The sequence below is a fragment of the Monodelphis domestica genome, chromosome 5, assembly GCF_027887165.1.
Source record: "Monodelphis domestica isolate mMonDom1 chromosome 5, mMonDom1.pri, whole genome shotgun sequence".
In the NCBI taxonomy this organism is placed as follows: Eukaryota; Metazoa; Chordata; class Mammalia; order Didelphimorphia; family Didelphidae; genus Monodelphis; species Monodelphis domestica.
The window spans coordinates 85,058,023-85,077,613 of NC_077231.1; the positions used below are offsets into that span (position 1 = coordinate 85,058,023).

Sequence of the window (19,591 nt, forward strand, 5' to 3'; positions counted from 1 at the left end):
AACTTTCCAGGACTCCATCTTTTAGAGGATTTGTTGATATGCACCAATGGCATGATTTTCTACAGGCAGGATTTCTAACATTCATGAAATCACTGGGGAGAGACAGACAGAAGCAGAGTGAGACAGAGACAGAGGAAGGAAGGAAGGAAGGAAAGAAGGAAAGAAGGAAAGAAGGAAGGAAGGAAGGAAGGAAGGAAGGAAGGAAGGAAGGAAAGAAGGAAAGAAGGAAAGAAGGAAAGAAGGAAAGAAGGAAGGAAGGTGGGAAGGAGGGAAGGAGGGAAGGAAGAATCTTTGACAGCAATATCATAGATCTAGAATTAGAAGGAACCTCAGAAGTCATCTAGAACATTCTTATGATCTCTTGTCAAAGATGAGGCATCTTAAAGCTGGGGGAGTGAAATGACTTACTCAGAATCACACAGGTAGTAAAAAGCAGGAGTGAAATTTGAACCCAAAGACTGAGTTATTTCTACTGTGCTATACCAGCTGTTTTCAGAAGTATCTGCTAAAACGTATATGTAAAGAATTACTCTTTTTAAAACTTAGCTCTACTTTTATTTTCTACCCATAAGGATTTTCTGTCAACACATATATGTGTGGAGAGTTTTCTCAGATTAGAGTGACTGCATGGGATCAGAAACGAATCTCATTGGACACATCCACTTACCTTCTCCAGAAGAATTCTCTTTTGTTGATAATTCTCATTTATATGGTAAGTTGCAAATTGACTCTGAGCTTTAAATAACAATTTGGGAATACCTGGTGGGTTCTCTGAATCCCCTATGTAGTCTTCCATTTGGGAATCATAGAATTTTAGACCTTGAAGAAACATCAAGGCCATGGAGGCCAATCCTCTCTTTTTATGGATGAGAAGAACCCACAGTGGCTAAATGATTTGGTCAAGGTTACATTGCTGATTAGGAGTACAACCAAGAGTAGAATGCCATTCTTCTGACTCCCAGCCCAGAGCTCTTTACAATATTGTTTTAGAGGAGCTTGAAGAATGCTTTTTCTGTTAGTAACAACTCTTAAAGTTTAATATGATACCAATTAAAGTCTCAAATTGTCTGTAATAAACTTCTTCCTGGCAATCCTCCATTAGGTTGATTGGAATTGTTCACCTGTTGCTGGGAGAAAATGACTGGGTCTGAGTTGGATTAGTCATTTCAGTCAAACTGAGGACATCTTGTACTAAATTGTTAGTAGTAGATTTGTAACTAAATGATACCATAAAACAGTATATTGCTATGCTTTATACACTTATAAAAAGTACCTCATTAATTTTTTCAATTGAGAATCAGCAAAAAACAAGGGGGTGGGGAAGGGGAGAAATTAAAAAGGGAAGCAGCCTTACAGATACTTTCATAATACATACATAGGTGGCCTCTTTGTCCTGTTCATATGCAAGGCTGATGGAGGCTTACATTTCATCTTTCCTCCTCTACAAGCATATTATTGACTTAACCTGGACCCACAAACTCTTTGATTTCAAGGAATCTGTGAGCTTGGATAACAAAAATATTACATCTTTATACACTTACTAACTTCTTTTTTTTTAAATTAAATTAAAAAAATTTTAAACCCTTACCTTCCATCTTGGAGTCAATACTGTGCATTGGATCCAAGGTAGAAGAGTGGTAAGGGCTGGGCAATGGGTGTCAAGTGACTTGCCCAGGGTCACACAGCTGGGAAGTGTCTGAAGCCAAATTTGAACCCAGGACCTCCTGTCTCTAGGTCTGACTCTAAATCCACTGAGCTACCCAGCTGTCCCCTCACTCACTAACTTCTAATTAAAATTTAGCATTTCCTCCAGTTAAAAATGTAGACAACAAACTGTAGTTGTACTAATATCCATAGACTTTACCAGACAGCCAGAGGAGTCCATGACTCCAAAAAGGCTAAGAACCCCTGTTATAGACCCCAGTAGACAGACTGATAGATCTTTGATTTCATTAATAGAGATATTCCCTCCAATGTCAAGTGACTCTTCCTCATATCTTGCCATAAACCTATGATAGGGGGCTTTTCACAATGTTCTGGGGTGTATTCTCTCCATTGGCTAGCATGGAAGCCTTCCTGAACTGGGTGATATGTTCTAGGGTCTTCATTATGATCTCAGTTTACTCATCTGTAAAAATAAGCTGTTTAGATGAGTGTCTTTTTAAGATGCTTTCAGCTTTAGGGCTATGTTCTTATATCTAGTCATTACATGGATGCCAATGGAACAGTGAATTGTCTTTTGGCCATCATTCATCCTTAATTTATGACTGGACCATTTGTTTTTTTTTTCTGGTTAGGTAACCATTTCCTGATAATAGTCTATGCAATATTTCTTCTACACAGATATATTGATAATATACTGTGACCTACTTATGCCTGACATACGTCTATTATCATTTGAGTGGCTGGTGACTTTATTTCTTTAGAGACTATGATGTTCTATGCCTTTTGTGGTATGACAGATAGAATATCTAATTGGATGTCAAAAAGAGTATGATTCACATCTTACCTCTAATGCCATATGACCACAGATAAGTCCCTTAATGTCTCAGCCTCAGTTTCAACTCATCATCTGAAAAAAGAGGATAATGATATTTACAAAACCTAATTTACAAGGTTGTTGTGAGACCCAAATGGCACAATATAAGTAAAATGCTGTGTTAATAATAATAGCCAACATTTATAAAGCAACATATTACACATATTATTTAAAATAAGCCTCACAGCAACCCTGTGAAGTGTGAAGTAGCCGCCATTACTATTCCCATTTTACAGAAGAAGAAACTGGTTTTAAGAGAGATGAAGCTACTTGTCCAGGGAAAGTGTATAAGGCAAGATTTGAACCTAGATCTTTCTGACTCAAAGTCCAGTATACATTTAAATTTATATTTATACTTTACATATTTATATTTAGACTCCTTATCTTTCCCATTAGAACATTAATTCTTTACAAATAAGGATTTAAATTAAAAAATATTTATATACCTAACAACTATTCTGACACAGGACAAATGCCTAATAATAATTGATTCCTTTCTGGATACAGTTCAATGTCCAGCCTCCTTTCCTCTCCTTTCCTGTCCTGTCCTGTCCTGTCCTGTCCTGTCCTGTCCTCTCCTCTCCTCTCTTCTCCTCACCTCTCCTCTCCTCCTCTTCACACAACCAAGAGGATGCCCATCAGTTGAAGGATGATTGAACAAATTATGCCAGGTCAATGTCATGGGATACTATTGTATTATAAGAAAGAGTGATGGAAATGGTTTTAAAGAGACATAGAAAGTTACGAAGTGAGCATAGCCACAAGAAGAACAATTTATATGATAAAATCCATGGGATGGGCATTTAATCTTTCTGATCCTCAGTTTTCTCATCTGTAAGTGGATTTAATAATAATGCTCTCTCTTCCATGAGCTACATACTTGATATCAAAGGCTCAAAGAAGCAAAGTATAGAGATTTTCAACACCCTAAGATTTCCCATAGCAAATCACAAATGGCTACCTGGACCAGTAAAAATTATGTCCACAGAAGAAATTTAGTCTCTTTCAAAGGGGCTACTGATCTCACAGGTCTGTTCATTTTTAATCATTCTAATAATCAATGAGGAAAATACTGTGGAATTTATGAAAACAGCAAATATCAGATCTGGAAAGGATTTTATAGGCCATTAAGTCCAACTCCCTCATTTTACAGAAAGGAGAGTTGAAACTAAGAAATGGGATGTAGCTTGTCAAAGTCACACAGCAAATATACTATTGGGTATACTTAGTATACATAGGATACTATGGGTTAAGTCCAAGATGTATGTTTTCTGGTTCAAAATCCAGTCTAGTCCAGCAAATTTTCAAGTATCCAATAAGCACTTTTCCTTTAGGGAAAAACAAAGTCAATAATCTGGGAAAAGAATGTCCATATTCCTTCTAAGGAAGTCCTAGCAGTAACCTTCTTTCCTTCCCATTATATCAAAGCATGTTATTTTTACCATTCAGCTTGACTTAAAAATTCGCATCTGCCAAAAAGCTAATCGAAATAATCAACAACTTTAGTAAAGTTGCAGGATACAAAATAAACCCACATAAGTCATCAGCATTTCTATATAATTCCAACACAGCTCAGCAGCAAGAACTAGAAAGAGAAATCCCATTCAAAATCACCTTAGACAAAATAAAATACTTAGGAATCTATCTCCCGAGACAAACACAGGAACTTTATGAACACAACTACAAAACACTCTCCACACAACTAAAACTAGACTTGAACAATTGGAAAAACATTGATTGCTCATGGGTGGGACGAGCCAATATAATAAAAATGACCATCCTACCCAAACTCATTTATCTATTTAGTGCCATACCCATGGAACTTTCAAAAAATTTTTTTACAGATCTAGAAAAAACCATAACAAAGTTCATTTGGAAGAACAAAAGATCAAGGATATCCAGGGAAATAATGAAAAAAAAATACTAAGGAAGTGGGCCTTGCAGTCCCAGATCTCAGACTATATTATAAAGCTGTGGTCATCAAAACAATTTGGTACTGGCTAAGAGACAGAAAGGAGGATCAGTGGAATAGACTCGGGGTAAGTGACCTCAGCAAGACAGTATATGACAAACCCAAAGATCCCAGCTTTTGGGACAAAAACCCACTATTTGATAAAAACTGCTGGGAAAATTGGAGGACAGTGTGGGAAAGATTAGGTTTAGATCAATACCTCACACCCTATACCAAGATAAATTCAAAATGGGTGAATGACTTGAACATAAAGAAGGAAACTATAAGAAAATTAGGCGAACACAGAATAGTATACATGTCAGACCTTTGGGAAGGGAGAGGCTTTAAAACCAAGCAAGACTTAGAAAGAGTCACAAAATGCAAAATAAATAATCTGGAATACATCAAATTAAAAAGGTTTTGTACAAACAAAACCAATGTAACTAAAATCAGAAGGGAAGCAACAAATTGGGAAACAATCTTCATAAAAACCTCTGACAAAGGTTTAATTACTCAAATTTACAAAGAGCTACATCAATTGTACAAAAAAATCAAGCCATTCTTCAATTGACAAGGGCCATGAAAAGGCAGCTCTCAGCCAAAGAAATCAAACCTATTAATAAGCACATGAAAAAGTGCTCTACATCTCTTATAATCAGAGAGATACAAATCAAAACAACCCTGAGGTATCACCTCACACCTAGCAGATTGGCTAACATGACAGCTATGGAAAGTAATGAATGCTGGAGGGGATGTGGCAAAGTCTCGACATTAATTCATTGCTGGTGGAGTTCTGAACTGATCCAATCATTCTGGAGAGCAATTTGGAACTATGCCCAAAGGGTGCTAAAAGACTGTCTGCCCTTTGATCCAGCCATAGCACTGCTGGGTTTGTACCCCAAAGAGATAATAAGGAAAAAGACTTGTACAAGAATATTCATAGCTGCATTCTTTGTGGTGGCCAAAAATTGGAAAACGAGGGGATGCCCATCAATTGGGGAATGGCTGAACAAATTGTGTTATATGTTGGTGATGGAATATTATTGTGCTAAAAGGAATAATAAAGTAGAAGACTTCCATGGAGACTGGAATGATCTCCAAGAAGTGATACAGAGCAAAAGGAGCAGAACCAGGAAAACATTATACACAGAGACTGATACACTGTGGTACAATCGAAGGTAATGGACTTCTCCATTAGGGTCAATGCAATGTCCCTGAACAATCTGTAGGGATCTAAAAAACACTATCCACAAGCAGAGGATAAACTATGGGAGTAAAAACACCGATGAAAAGCAACTGCTTGACTACAGGGGGGAAGGGGATACGACTGAGGAGAGACTCTAAATGAACACTCTAGTGCAAATACCAACAACATGGAAATGGGTTCGAACCAAGAACACATGTGATACCCAGTAGAATTGTGCGTCGGCTATGGGAGAGGTGGTGGGAAGGGGGTCGGGGGGGGAGGAAAAGAAAATGATCTGTGTTTCCAATGAATAATGTTTGGAAATGACCAAATAAAATAATGTTTAAAGTGAAAAAAAAAACAACTGCCAATTGTATCTAGGGATTTAGGAAACAATTTTGAGCAGATCAACTCAGTATGTAATGAAAGGAATGGGACAGTTCTTTTCTCTGAAGACAAAGGGAATAGAAAGAGAAGCAATGGGACAAAGTAAGTCAAATGTAGGACTTACAATAAAGATCTAATTTTAAATACAAACCCAATTACTTGCTAGCTATGGGATCATGGACAAGTCATATAGTCTCAAAAATAAAATTTAAAAAAATAAGGATGATAAAAATCTGTAGCATATCATTCAATCAATAAATCAATGAATGTTTTTCAAGTGGAAAAAAATTCTCATCTGTTTGGGCTCCACCATTCCAGTTTCATAGTTTAAATATAACTTACCTTTCAGTGCAATCAACTAAAATAGCATTTGACATTCCTGCTGCCTTAAGGCATCACAGTGAGTTGACTAGAATAAAGAACTTAGAGTCAGGAAGACCTCTCTCTGACTCCAACTAACTGTATGACATTGGAGAAGTAACATAATCTTTTTGTGCCTCACTTTCCTTATCTACAAAATTAGGGGCTCAGACTCAATGAGCTCTCCAATCCTTTCCTTCTTTAAACCTATGATCTGATAATTTGGAGTTATGAAGACTAGGGTTTCAGATCCTGTTTCTGGCACTTACTAACTAGCTGTGTGACACTAGGAAAGTCACTTATCTTCTCTAATCTTGGTTTCTTTATCCATAAAAATTTGCATAATAATAGCAGCCATCCCAGAAGGTTGTTGGCCAGATTAAATGAAATAACAAATGTAAAGCACTTTGTAAACCTCAAGAGCCTATATTAATTCAAGCTTTCATCCTCTTCTTCCTCTTCATTGTCATCATCTCCTCTCTCACCCCATTAATTAGCACTATCTCTTTCTTGAAAGTTTCTTTGACACAAACATAGAGCAACATATATATATGTATATATATATTAATATACATTTTGCTGAGTTGTGTATTAGGCAACATACTAGAGAGAATTTAGGTCTTAGAGCTTTGGACTCAGATTCTACTTCAGACACTATCTTTGTAATCCTGAAAAGACAGCCAATCTCTTCTGCCTCAGTTTCCTTATCTGTAAAATGAGGGGCATGGACTAGATGACCTTTAAGATCCCTTCCAAAAAATCTAGGTTACATTTGATATCCATCCAGTAGAATATAAACTTCTGGATGTCAGAGACTGGTTGATTTTTGCCTACTAACTGGCAGATAGTAGCTACTTAGGATCATGGGACCAGAGATTTAAAGCTAGAAGGAACCTTAGAGCCTATCTAGTCCAACTTCCTCATTTTACTGGAAACTGAGGCATAGAGTGGTTAAGAAACTTGCCCAAGGTCACACAGGTAGTAAGCATCAGAACCTGGATTTGAGCCCAAGTACTCTGATTCTGGAGCCAATAGTCTTTCTGTATAGCACTCTCTCTTATTGAATCCAGCGATCCCCTTCATTAAATGAAAATGTGCAGTGTCATACATTTTGCCTTCTTGCCTTTAAATGGACCCAAGTTGATAAAAGATGTGGCTGCCATTGTGGGCATTATTAGCCCTTTAGAACAAGCTTCTGGGGGGTGGGGGGGGAGGAAAAGAAAATGATCTATGTCTTTAATGAATAATGCTTGGAAATGATCAAATAAAATATTTAAAAAAATTAAAAAAAAAAAAGAACAAGCTTCTTAAGCCATGGTATCACCTAGAAGAAAAAACCAGTTATCTTGAGTTTCTATCTTCCTGTCCTTCCATTCCCAGTCCTTGTCCCAGCTCAAGTTACCCCCGGAGGTAACTGAAGCAGTTTGATGCCATCGGGAATGGCTCCTGATAGCTTGCCAAGAGGGAGGAGGCTGAACTAAGAGACCCAGGAGAGGTTATTCCAGTCCCTTTTGTCTCATTCCACATTATGGTGATGCTTTGTCTTCTGGATTATTTTCACATGAGCCACTCTAAAGTGACAGTGACATCCTGGTTTCATGATCGTGAAGCTTCTCTTCAGATTCGAAAAGAAACCCTTTATTAAAACTACTACAAGAGTATGAAAAGAGGGGAAAGAGAAAGCAGGTGGCAATTGAAGTTTGACAAACCCACAAAAGGATCCATTTTCTCTCATTAGCCTGAGCTCACTTTGAGCATTCACTGGATCACTGGATCATCCACAGAGCTGGAAGCAGTCTTAGAGAACACAGATAAGGAACCGGAGGGTCAGAGGCGATGACCCTTTCTAAGGTCACATGGCTAATGAAATGACGGGACACAGAACTGAGCTCTGCCCTGTCTTCTGACTCCAAATCGAACACCCTTTCAGTAAATGCTTTTTACTTCATCCATTTAAAAACATGACTTTGATAAAGAATCCAAATGCTTCATCAAACTGCCATGGCACGAAAAAAATGGCTACAAATCCCCAACTTGGAGCAACATGTAAAGGATCTGTGATCTTAGCAGCGTAGGGCACTTCAGCTATGTAAACTCTCTTCACCAAAACAGACGGCAACCCTTCAGTCCTTTAATAGCTAATTGCTAGAGAGTTGCCTGAGACACATGGCGGTCAAATAATTTCAGATTATAGATTTAGAACCAGAAGAGTCTTGTCCTTCATGTCCAACTCTGTGCTTTTACAGATGAGGAAATTGAGACCCAGCAATTTAAAATGACTTGCCTGTAGTATCACAATTGGGATTCAAACCCAGGTCTACCTACCTGGTTTTGAGCCCGGTGTTCTCTCCATGATAGCACATAATGCCCTTTTTCTTAACTATTTAGAGATTCATAAGTCTTTTTTGGTAGGCTGATAAGCTTTTTCAAATTGCTAATAATTTCTCTAAATATAATTTAATAACAATTAAAGAACGTAATTGTAATAAATAAATATTCAAATATTATTTGCTATCTAAATAATATCAGTGATATATTTAAAATATTAACAGATATTACAATTAAATAACAATTATTAAATAATAACTATTATAATTAATAGAAGAATAATCAAAATGAGTATATTGAATATTATTAATAATTATTAAATAATACAACAGTCGCTTGAATAAATAATATAGAAAATGCTGAATTTTGGTTAGACTTTGGTGAAAATAAAGATCTAAAAACATTTTTCGTATTCAAATTTAGGGACAACTTGCAATCAGGCTGTGGACCTGAACCTTTGTCCCTGTCTTAGAGCTAAGACTTATAAGTCTTCTTGCTACAGTTCTTTGTTGATTCACCATGCAAATATATTGCAAAACCCCAAGCAAATCTTTTTCTGAATACCTCTCATTAGTATACCAAGCAAGAGGCCTTTCTGGAGCTAAATACCTATGTTAGAGGAAGGATCTTTTTCCTTCATGTAGCAGGATGAAGGAACCTCAGCCCTATACGTTTCCCCAGTTCTGTTCAGGACCATGCAGGGATCCTGACTCTTTTGCACCCTCTCCTGTGCCTACTTCAGCAGAGCTAGTCAGCTGCTCTCCGAGGAAGTTTTATCTTTATTAGACTATGAGGCATTTTTTTTTTTGGAGACTGATTCTTGCCTACTTATCAGGCTCAAGATAAGGAAGCTGTCAGATGTTTCAGAATCAGCCAGATGTTGTGAATATAATTAGCTGGGTTATGGCTGTATTTTTGGTTTAGTAGTTTCTAGAGTGGTTGAGTGTTCTTGCTAGGGCTAAGCTCACTAGAATTCAAATCCTGCCAGTGGCACAATGTAATTGTGTGACCCTGGGGAGGAAACCTAAGCTCTCGGTGCTCCTGGGAAATTCTCTATGACTAAGTAGTCCCTGAATAACTGTCTGCTTAGGTGGAGGGAGTTTCTTCCACAGGCACCCCTACATCTCTGAAATCACAAGTTCAGACCAAAAATATAAGTTTCCGACATTTGGTTTGAGGTATTTCTAGAGTTTTGATAAACTCTGAAACCATCAAGCTCTCCATTGAAGATCAAAGGCAAATAAATCACTTAGCTTTCCTGGAACTTAGTTCCCTACTTTATAAAATCAGGAGTTTGCACTGGATGGCCTCAAATTTTCCTTCCAGCTCTGGACAAACACCTGTTTTGGTTGCTAGAACAAGGACAGATTTGTGTCAGAACTCTGGAGAAAAGAAGATGGCATGACACTGAAAATAAATAAAAAGGTGCTATTAGACTTCACTTGACCAGATGTGAATAAGGCTTTTCTTTGAAGATAGTTTATTTTATTTTGCTTCTTTGATCAAAGAGAACTTCAGCATTTTTTAGTGTCAGGAAAAGAGCAGAATATTTGTTTTCTTTAAGAAATCTCAAACTAGTTCTAGTTTCAGAACTGGTACTCTTCTCGTTTCCATTGTTGCATCAATATCAATCAAAATCAATATCAATCAAAAAACATCAATAATGTTGTTTTCCTCATTCTACTATTTCCACCTACATCAGTTCCTAAAAACTTTCTCATGCTTCTCTGGATTCATTATACTCATTATTTTCTTTGGCATGGCAATATTTTCTTGAATAATAGGGTAAGACAAATATTTGTGTGCCATAATTTGTTTAGCCATTCTTTAGTCTATGGACATCTATTTTTCAATAGGTATTGAATAATATCTAATAAATGTATTTATTAATCTATATACTTGGCAGTGTACTAGATTGTAAATAAGCCTTGCACTCAAGGAACTTACATTCTAAGGGAGAAAGCAGCATGTTCATGGTCAGTATATTGGTTTATTATTACTTACACTTTTTTCTTGTAGGTGAAGGGTCTATGAGAGTGGAGGAGTATGGTATTAAGAAAGGAGAACAAAGTTAAAAAACTGTAAACATTTTTTACAAATTCCTTCTAGAGAGGCAGCTAGGTAGCACAGTGTATAAAGTGCTGTGCCTAGAATTGGAAGGATCTGGGTTCAAATCTAGCCTCAGACCCTGGGCAAGTCATTTAACTCCAATTGCCTAGCCCTCACTATTCTTCTGTCTTAGAATTGATACTAAGACAAAAGGTAAGGGTTTAAAAAAAGTCCTAGCATTGATTACAACCTAGGAGTTTTTTGTGGAATTGAAATCACATGAGTTCTCAGGTCACCGAAGCTTGCCTTATCTCCAACTCTCTCATAATCTTTGTGACACATGAAGAGGTAGAAAGTTGTGTTACAAAATTCTATATAAATTTGGGAATTTCTATAATTCTAGAACAGTTTTTCTTCTCAATGTAGCACATGCTCTTGAGCTTCTAACCGAACTTCCATTTACAATGGCAAAGTGGGCTCCCATAACTCAGCTAGCTATATATCCCCTGCATGGCTTTAGGGGTAGCCTTGAGAGTTTGAGAATGTTTTTCTAATATAATATCTTATAAACCTCCACTTGGGTGCCTCCCTCTGTGATTATATAATTGATATCACTTGATATCAACTAGTTAGTCAAATTCAGCTTCTGTTGTTGTTGAGTCATGACTTTGCTATCCTATGAACCATATTGTCCATGGGGTGTTCTTGGCAAAGATACTGGAGTGGTTTGCTAGTGGATTAAGGTATTGATTACGTGGGTATAATAAGAACATTTGGTACAAATATTTCTCCAAGAATCTAAGATGTTTTTCTGTAAGTACATACTACTGAATCTTTAGTGGGGCAGATTCCAGTTTGGAGAGTCCATGCAGTGAAGGGGTAACTTTCTTTCCTTTCATGGGAGTGTTCATGTGGCATCTCTTAGGCAAGGTGTAGAGTGCTGTCTCCTTATAGAGTACTGAAGCTACCTTTCCTTTGACAAATTTAATTTATCCTCAGATCCTAATTTGGACACTGTTACCAGTTACTGCTCTTCTGAGTATACAGCTAGGATGCTGATAAGAAGTCCAAATCTGCTGATATTCCAAAATTCATGAGGTTCTCTTCTTGTCAAGATGACATTGATGGCTAAGGCTCTTCTCTCAAGTAATTCTATTTCAGGATCTTAGCTAATTGTATTGTTTTTCTCTTTAAAGTTGCCAAACATTTAAATTTGAGGTTTGATTTGGCTTGCTATTTGCTAAAAAGACGAACAAGGATTTCCAGATGTCCAGATCTTCCAAGGTCTCTTGGATTTCTTCTAATAATGACTTTGGTATAGTCTTGAAGTACAAAGTAAGTTTCATCATTAAGAATTGCCTTTTTTGGTCTTCATAGCTCCAGGCTTACTATTGTCTTGCTGATAACATTTTGTAGCAATGATTAGCAGTTGTTTTTTAAAATTAGCTTTCACACTATTTTTCCAACTTTAAGAAGTCTCCATTACACTGTAGAGAAGCCAATAACAATACCACCGATTACCAGGTTCCTCTGAAGGTTTTTGCTTGTTTTCTGTGGATTAATTTAATTTTTTATATAAGTACTTTATAAGTTCTTGTCTTTGTTTTTATTTTAGACTATATTTTCCTTTGAGTCTTGGTGTGATTGATTTTGTTTCATCATAGCTCTAAATAATCCTTGAATTTCTTGTGTCTCCTACACCAACAGCCACTGCAATATCTCTAATGGTCATTGAAGAGTGGCTTTTAAGAGCTATACCTTTTACACATTTCTTTGGAATAACAGATGACTTTGTGCAACTCTGCCTCACTTAAACCCAATTCGTGGGCAAGAGTAGATAAACATCATTCTGTGATGCCATTGGTCCTCTTTGAAAACAAAGGACAAACAATAGCAATGACAACAATATAGCATATACAGAGCACTTTGTAATCCTTGAAGTGCTATATAATGCAAGCTGTTATTGCTCTAAACCATGTAATTTTTAAAGAGATCAATGAAATATGTGTTTATGGCACAAAAACCAAAACTTAACTGATAGAGAATAACTAAATGAGGAGAAAACAGCTTACTATGATTCAGATTCCCTCTAGTCAAGGTCAGATGTCTGAGTCAGTCTACAGTTAGTAGAAGCATACATGCAAAACCACTGTAGTCCTAAAATGAAACCATATTAAAATGACTGCTTTTTCCCAAGGAAGTCCCACACTACTATAGAGATTGTTGTTGTTTAGTCATTTCAGTTATATCCAACTCTTCATCACTTCATTTGGGCTTTTCTTGGCAAAGATACTAGATTGGTTTGTCATTTCCTTCTCTAACACATTTTACAGATGGGAAAACTGAGGCTAACAGGGTTAAGTGACTTACCCAGAGTCACACAGCTAGGAAGTATCTGAGGCTGAATCAACCTGAGGAAGATGAATCTTCCTATCTTTTGACTTGGGGCTCTATCCACTTTGACTTCACTCTGGTGATTTCTCATTAGCTTATCATTGACAATGGGAGGTGATGGTGTTTTAATTATAGAAGAAGGTGAAGAAATGTGGTATAATATGAAAAGCAACAGACTTAAAGTAAGAGGATTAGGGGTAGAATTCTAGCATGGTTCATGTGACTTCAGAAAAGTTGCTTCCCCGCTCTGGGCTCCACCATACATTGAGGGTGTTGGGTCAAATATTTTCTCAAATCCTTTCCAGCTTAGAAATGGAATGATGCAGAAGAAAGAGAATGGCATTTGAAATCAGAGGACCTGGGTTTGAATCTTGCCTCTGATACTTAGTAGCTATCAGTTAGCCAGTAAGTATTTAAGTCTTCCTTATTTGCTAATGTCCTGTGCTATCTTGGGCAAGTCATATATCCTCCCTAGCCCTATAAAATGAAGGATTAGATAGCCTCTTTTGTCCCTTCCATCTCTGAATAAATGATTCTATGTCTATGGGCTTCCGTTTCCTTATTTGTAAAATAAGAGTCAGAGGAAAGAGCTCTAAAATTCCTTCAAATGCTAACATTTCTTCCATCCAAAACCAAAGGCAAATAAACAAAAACTCAACTCCTTAAGAGTAGGGATAAATTTTGTTTTAGTTTGGTTTTTAAGTAGAATAGAAATGGTAAATCCTTTGATGATTGTCAGATGGTTGCTAACTCTCAGATAATCCAGGGTATTTTTCCTTCTTTTCATCCCCAGAGCTTAGCACAGTGCTTGACACAAAGTCAGCACTCAATAAGTGCCTGCTGGCTGACTATACTGACTATTTAATCAGTGTCTTCTTTTCCTGCCCCAGAGGAATCATTCCTCAGGAATTCGCCAGAAAATCAAGAGTATCCTCTCTAGATGCTTCTTTAAGAGGGAAGCTTCTGAAGGTACCAGATAACCTCCCATTATTTTGGTTTGTGAAATGCTCTAGTCCAGGGAAACCTAACTACATTTTGTGTGTCTCAACAGAACTCCTTGTAAGTCTGGTGAAACTTACAAAAGCCTTCTCTGAATCATGTATTTAAATAGTTAAGACAAATTACTTAAGGTCACATAGGAACCTAATTGTAAGTTGAGATAATTTTACAAAACTACACGTAGGAAAAAGGTTCATGCAACCTTTGCTCCCAAGTAAACTATAAAGTCTCTCTTTTGGCATTTAAGGTTCTAACCTTGGAGGTATCTGGTAGTATGGTGGATAAAGAACTGCAGTGGAAGTCAGAAAGACCTGAATTTAAATCTAGCCTCAGACACTTAGAAGCTATGGGACCCTGAGCAAGTCATACCACATTGGTCAGCCTCACCATCCTAACCTGTAAAATGGGAATAATAATGGCGCATACCTGTCAGACTTGTCATAGGAGTAAAGTGAGAGAATATTTTAAAGTGCTTCATAAACTTTAAAGCACTTTAAAAGTTCCAGCTATTATTATTATTATAAGGGCAGGTAGATGGCACAGTGGATAGAGTAGGAAGCCTGATCTTTCTGAGTTCAAATCTGTCCTCAGACACTTACTAGCCATGTGACTCTGTGCAAATCATTTAAACCTGTTTGCCTCAATATCCTCATCTGTAAAATGGTCAGGAGAAGGAAATGGCCAACCACTCTGGTATCTTTGCTGAGAAAACCCCAAAGAGGATCATGAAGAATCAGAACTGAAATGATTCAACATTAAGAGAAACAATGTTATTTCTATTATAGTGAAATAAAAGGATGATACTTCTGTAGAGCAATGCGGATACTCTTTTTACTAGTGCAGACTCATTCTCTCATGCCTCCCTGGGTTGGGTGATTCCAACAGCCAAAGAGACCTCCCTCTTCCTTTTCCTTTCTTTCAGCCATGGGTGCCAGCTAACAATCAATCATCCCATAACCAGCCCATCCTCTTTTCTAACCCATCATCTTTTGGCTGATATCCCTTCCACCCTTGAGGGTAGGTCATAATGGAACTAGGCTGAGATCTACTTATACCTACCTGCATGAATCTGTTGTCCTTCTGGTCACTTACATTTGAATTTCTCGAAGATTGTGCTGCTCTTACATTTGCAACCCTACCAATGCATAGCTGAAGAACATTTGTACCAAGTTGAAATGGCCCATGTGAAAATGGAATATAGTAAGAAATGCCAACTTCTATTCAATCAGTAACTAAAATTCCAGCACGAGTCCAAGATGTCATAAAATGACATCATCTGATATATTATTTTTGCTAGGAAGAAAGAGCACACAGAGCACATGGTGGGGTTGACCATTCGCTTTGTTTATTTTACACCAAAGGGACCAGAGTGACCAAAAGGAAGCTCAGTCTCTGAAGAGCTTTGAGATACTTGCCACCAAGAGAAAGGTTTCTGGCTTATAGAACCCTCTGGCACCAGACACGTGCCTCACAAAGAGTTACAAATTTTTCCCCTGTAAGGAAGTTAATCAGTAAGCCACCTAACCTCTGGCCTCTGTTACTCCTTACTAAGTTTCAAAGGAAGTCCTAGTTTTCAGTTTTTCACTTGCTGTGGATAGGCTAAAGAATGGTAATGCAGTTTCAGGGTCTGGAAAATCTAGTTCAAGACAGTCCCCGGGAGAGCCCAAGTTCTTCTGGAATTGGAGAAATGCTTGGATTGAAGACAGCTAAAGGTAGGATGTCTTGTTCAGTCATCTTACATGGATTCAAGGCCATGACTTTTTGTGGCAACAGATTGTCACTAACAACTCTTTAGTACTACCTGTGTGACCTTGGTTACTTAATCTCCCTTTGCTTCAATATTCCTTCATGTATTAAGATGTTCATTTTGGTCCTTGATGATTCTAAGTCTGATGAATTGTAGATGGGAGAAAGAGGTCCGTACACACAAATCCCAGAGTGGCAGGCACAGTTCTTTCTGAAAAGTTACATTTCTTTTTTATCCATTCAAAAACATTACTTTTCTCTCTCTTTCCATACCCTTCCCCCAAGCCACCGAACACCACCAAAAAAAGAAAAAGGAAAAGGAAAAGAAAACCCATGAGGAATATGGCATAGGACTTTAGACAAGGAACTTATCAACATTTTGCTAAAGTGAATTCAGCCTCAACACACACATATTTGAAAATTGAATTTTATTTTAATTTTAGGTTTGGGTTCTCTCTCTCCTGCTTGCTCCCACCCCCACTCCTGAGAAAGCAAGAGAAACAAAACCCCTGTAAAGACATGTATAATCAAGCAAAACCGACTCCAACATTGGCCATGTCCAAAATGAGTCACCCCGATCTCAGGAGGGGGGTAGCATGTTTCATTTGGGGTCCTCAAGAATTGTGGATGGTCATTCCAACACATATGTTTTATCCTCTGAATCCTGAAGCTCCAAATAATGTGTCTTCCCTGCTCCCAGTTCAAAAACAAACACTAGTGAATTCTGTCATCCATGTGTGGGTCCCTAGCATGGTTTAATCAAGGAAACACTTATATTTTTTTATTTGTAAAATTTAATTTAATTAATTAAATTATTTTTCCATGGTTACATGATTCATGTTCTTTCCCTCCTCTCCTCTCCCTCTCCCCCTGTAGCTGACACACAGTCCCACTGGGTTTTACTTGTGTTACTAATCAAGACCTATTTCCATATTACTGATATTTGCACCAGGGTGATCATTTAGAATCTGCATCCCCAATCATATCCCCATAAACCCATGTGATCAAGCAGTTGTTTTTCTTCTGTGTTTCTGTCCCACAGTTCTTCCTCTGGATGTAGAGAGCTTAAGGAAGCATTTATTAAACTTTGCTGGTCACTCTAATTGATATTGGGGATTCAAGAACCAAAGTGAATAGTTCCTGTCCTCAAGTAGCTTATGATCTAGCTTACAGTTCTAGAGTAGGACTCTCACTTGGGTTTATGGTACTTTAAATATATTAGGATTGGGCATGTTCTATAGGTTCCCCTGAGTATGAGCACAGACTTCATATCTGGTCTTAGATAAAAACTAGGTTGCCTTTAATTTGGAGATGAAATTTGAGGAACAATCATTTTCCTTGGCAAAGAAGATTTAGAGGATGTTTTAAAGCCAAAGATTTTGTGTCATATCATTTTTATTGAGCTTGATATCAATAATGAACAATAGTATTATTTAGAATTGGAAACTGGTGGGAGAAGGGGAGAATCAAGAACAGGGGAATCTCACAAAAATAGCTAGGTCAATAGTTTAAGCCAGACAAGCTCTCAGACATTGGACTTAGGGTTTTGGGGTGTTGAATGATATTTTAGCTGTTTCCACAAAAAAAGTCAAGTGTTATGATGAAACATGTTTCCCTCCTCTCAGAAGAGAGCAAGATGATAGGTACAGAATGTTGCCTAATCTGCAGACATGATTGATTAACTGGTTTTCATTATTCTAAGGGAAGGTTCAGGATGAGGAGGATGAGTTTGGTGTAAAAACTAAAGATAGAAATAAAATGTAAAAAATACTACTAAAGTTATATTTTAATTGTGAAATTATGATTTGGGATTTTGAAAAGAAGAAAAATTTAAGGAATAAAACCTCTAATTCTACATATGAGTCAAACAAGATATAGTTGTCATCTTGGGTTTGGTGGGGTTTTTTCCAGCATAAAATTATCATCTATATTACTTTGTATTGAATCCAATTGAACCTCTTCATTAAATATCTACTTCGTGGAATGTATTAGAGCTGGAAATTTTAAGAAAATCTGAACCTATAATTTCATTGATGTAGTGATCTCCCAATGAAGAAACTCTCTATCAAGTCAGATCAGCAAAACATCTCCAACTTAGAATCATAAAGAGCTGAGCTGGGGACTCAAAGGCAATCATGAGAAGAGATAGGACAGATCAGACAAAGTGCTCTAGAAACATATGAGCAGGGAGAGAAGTCTTCCAGCTGGGGTAGAGGGAGGGAAGACATAGGATAAGGTTCCTCAGAAGACATGGCATTGGGATTAAAACTTGATGGAAGATAAAGGTTTTGAAAGGTGGAGATGAAGAGGAAGTCCATTCTAGGCAAGGAAGAGGGTGGCATGATACAATAGATAGAGCACAGGGTATGTGTCAGAAGGTTTGGGATTAAATCTTGGGTCTACTATGTGACTCTGAGCAAGACTTTTCTCCCTGGGCCTCAGTTTCTTCAAGTGTAAAATGAGAGAATTGGATTAGAGGGGCTCAGTGGTCCTAAGATCTTATATACAGGGTGTATGTGTGTGTGTGTGTCTAAGATTCCTTTTAGCTCTGAATCTTGTGGGAGTTTATATAAACATATTGGTAGAATTTGATGGATCACACTTGAACAACAGCCAAGAGGACTGTTAGGCCAGTGGATAGTAGGGAGTGAAGGACATGACAAGAGGCTAAAACGGGCTAAATGAGGGAGGCTCAAAAATGTCAAATGATTCCGATTCGACCTTCTCAAGTAATCATCTAATAAACTGGGGAGATTCTGTAACTAGAAGTATCAGAGGACATGTGTCTTATCCCATTGCTACAGAATGGCAATGTCCAAACGCCCAAAGGAATACCCAAAGGGAAGCCTCTATTAGCTTCTTGTGTCAGAGAGGGAGCCACATTCTCTCACTTGTCTCTAACCCTCCAAAACAATTCCATTGGCAGGTTGTCACCATCTCTCTAAACCATCACTTTAATCCATGGAGTGGAAAAGCAAGCAGATTAATATGAGTGATGCATTTGCAGCAATCAATGCCTTGATGATTATTATGTTAAAAGTGTTTGACAAGGACTTATTTGGAGTCTAGCATCCTGATAGTTCTGTGAGGAAAAAAGATTGTATAAAGTCCCTGCTAGACCTTATATTTCTACATCCGTAACTATTGCTTATCTCCAGAACAATTTTATGAGGTGAGAATAGGCAGACATCATCCTCAGACATCATCCAGTATAAGCCAGGACTTTCACAGATCAAGAAAATGAGATTCAAAGAGAGGGAATGATTTGACCATCCCCAGAGCATGTCTACACAACAATTTTCATGATACTTTACTTCTATAATCTTGTTGGATGGTAGCTGGTGCCAGAGTTCAAATTTGAACCCAGATCCTCTGACTCCAAATCACAGTGGAGAGAAGGTTGGATGTGGGAACAGGAATAGCTGAGTGCTAATCCTGCCTCTGACATTTTATAGCTGTGTGACCATAGGCAAGTCATTTAACCTTTGTCAACCTCAGTTTTCTAGATCTATAAAATGGGGATGATAGTAGTGCCCACCTCACAGTATTGTTCTCAGGACCAAATGAGAAAATATTTGGGAGTGCTTTGAAAACCTTAAAGCACTATATGACATGCTAGTGATCATCATCATCATTATTGTTATTATTATTA

At 37.5% G+C, this 19,591-nt stretch overlaps 1 protein-coding gene across 4 annotated transcripts in view; it reads left to right on the top strand.

Moving 5' to 3' along the window:
- The window catches only part of NR1H4 (nuclear receptor subfamily 1 group H member 4), an 82,710-nt gene that overhangs the window by 18,916 nt on the left and 44,203 nt on the right, over positions 1 to 19,591 (top strand). Inside the window, exon 2 of one of the 4 annotated variants that reach the window (XM_007503274.3) lies at positions 573 to 712. In XM_007503274.3, coding sequence (XP_007503336.1) covers positions 628 to 712 — 85 coding nt within the window. In that variant the 5' untranslated portion in view covers positions 573 to 627. Of the gene's footprint in view, positions 1 to 572; positions 713 to 9,129; positions 15,906 to 19,591 lie in introns of those variants that run through there. The other 3 variants (XM_056798696.1, XM_001372313.4, XM_007503273.3) reach the window with 3 other exon arrangements.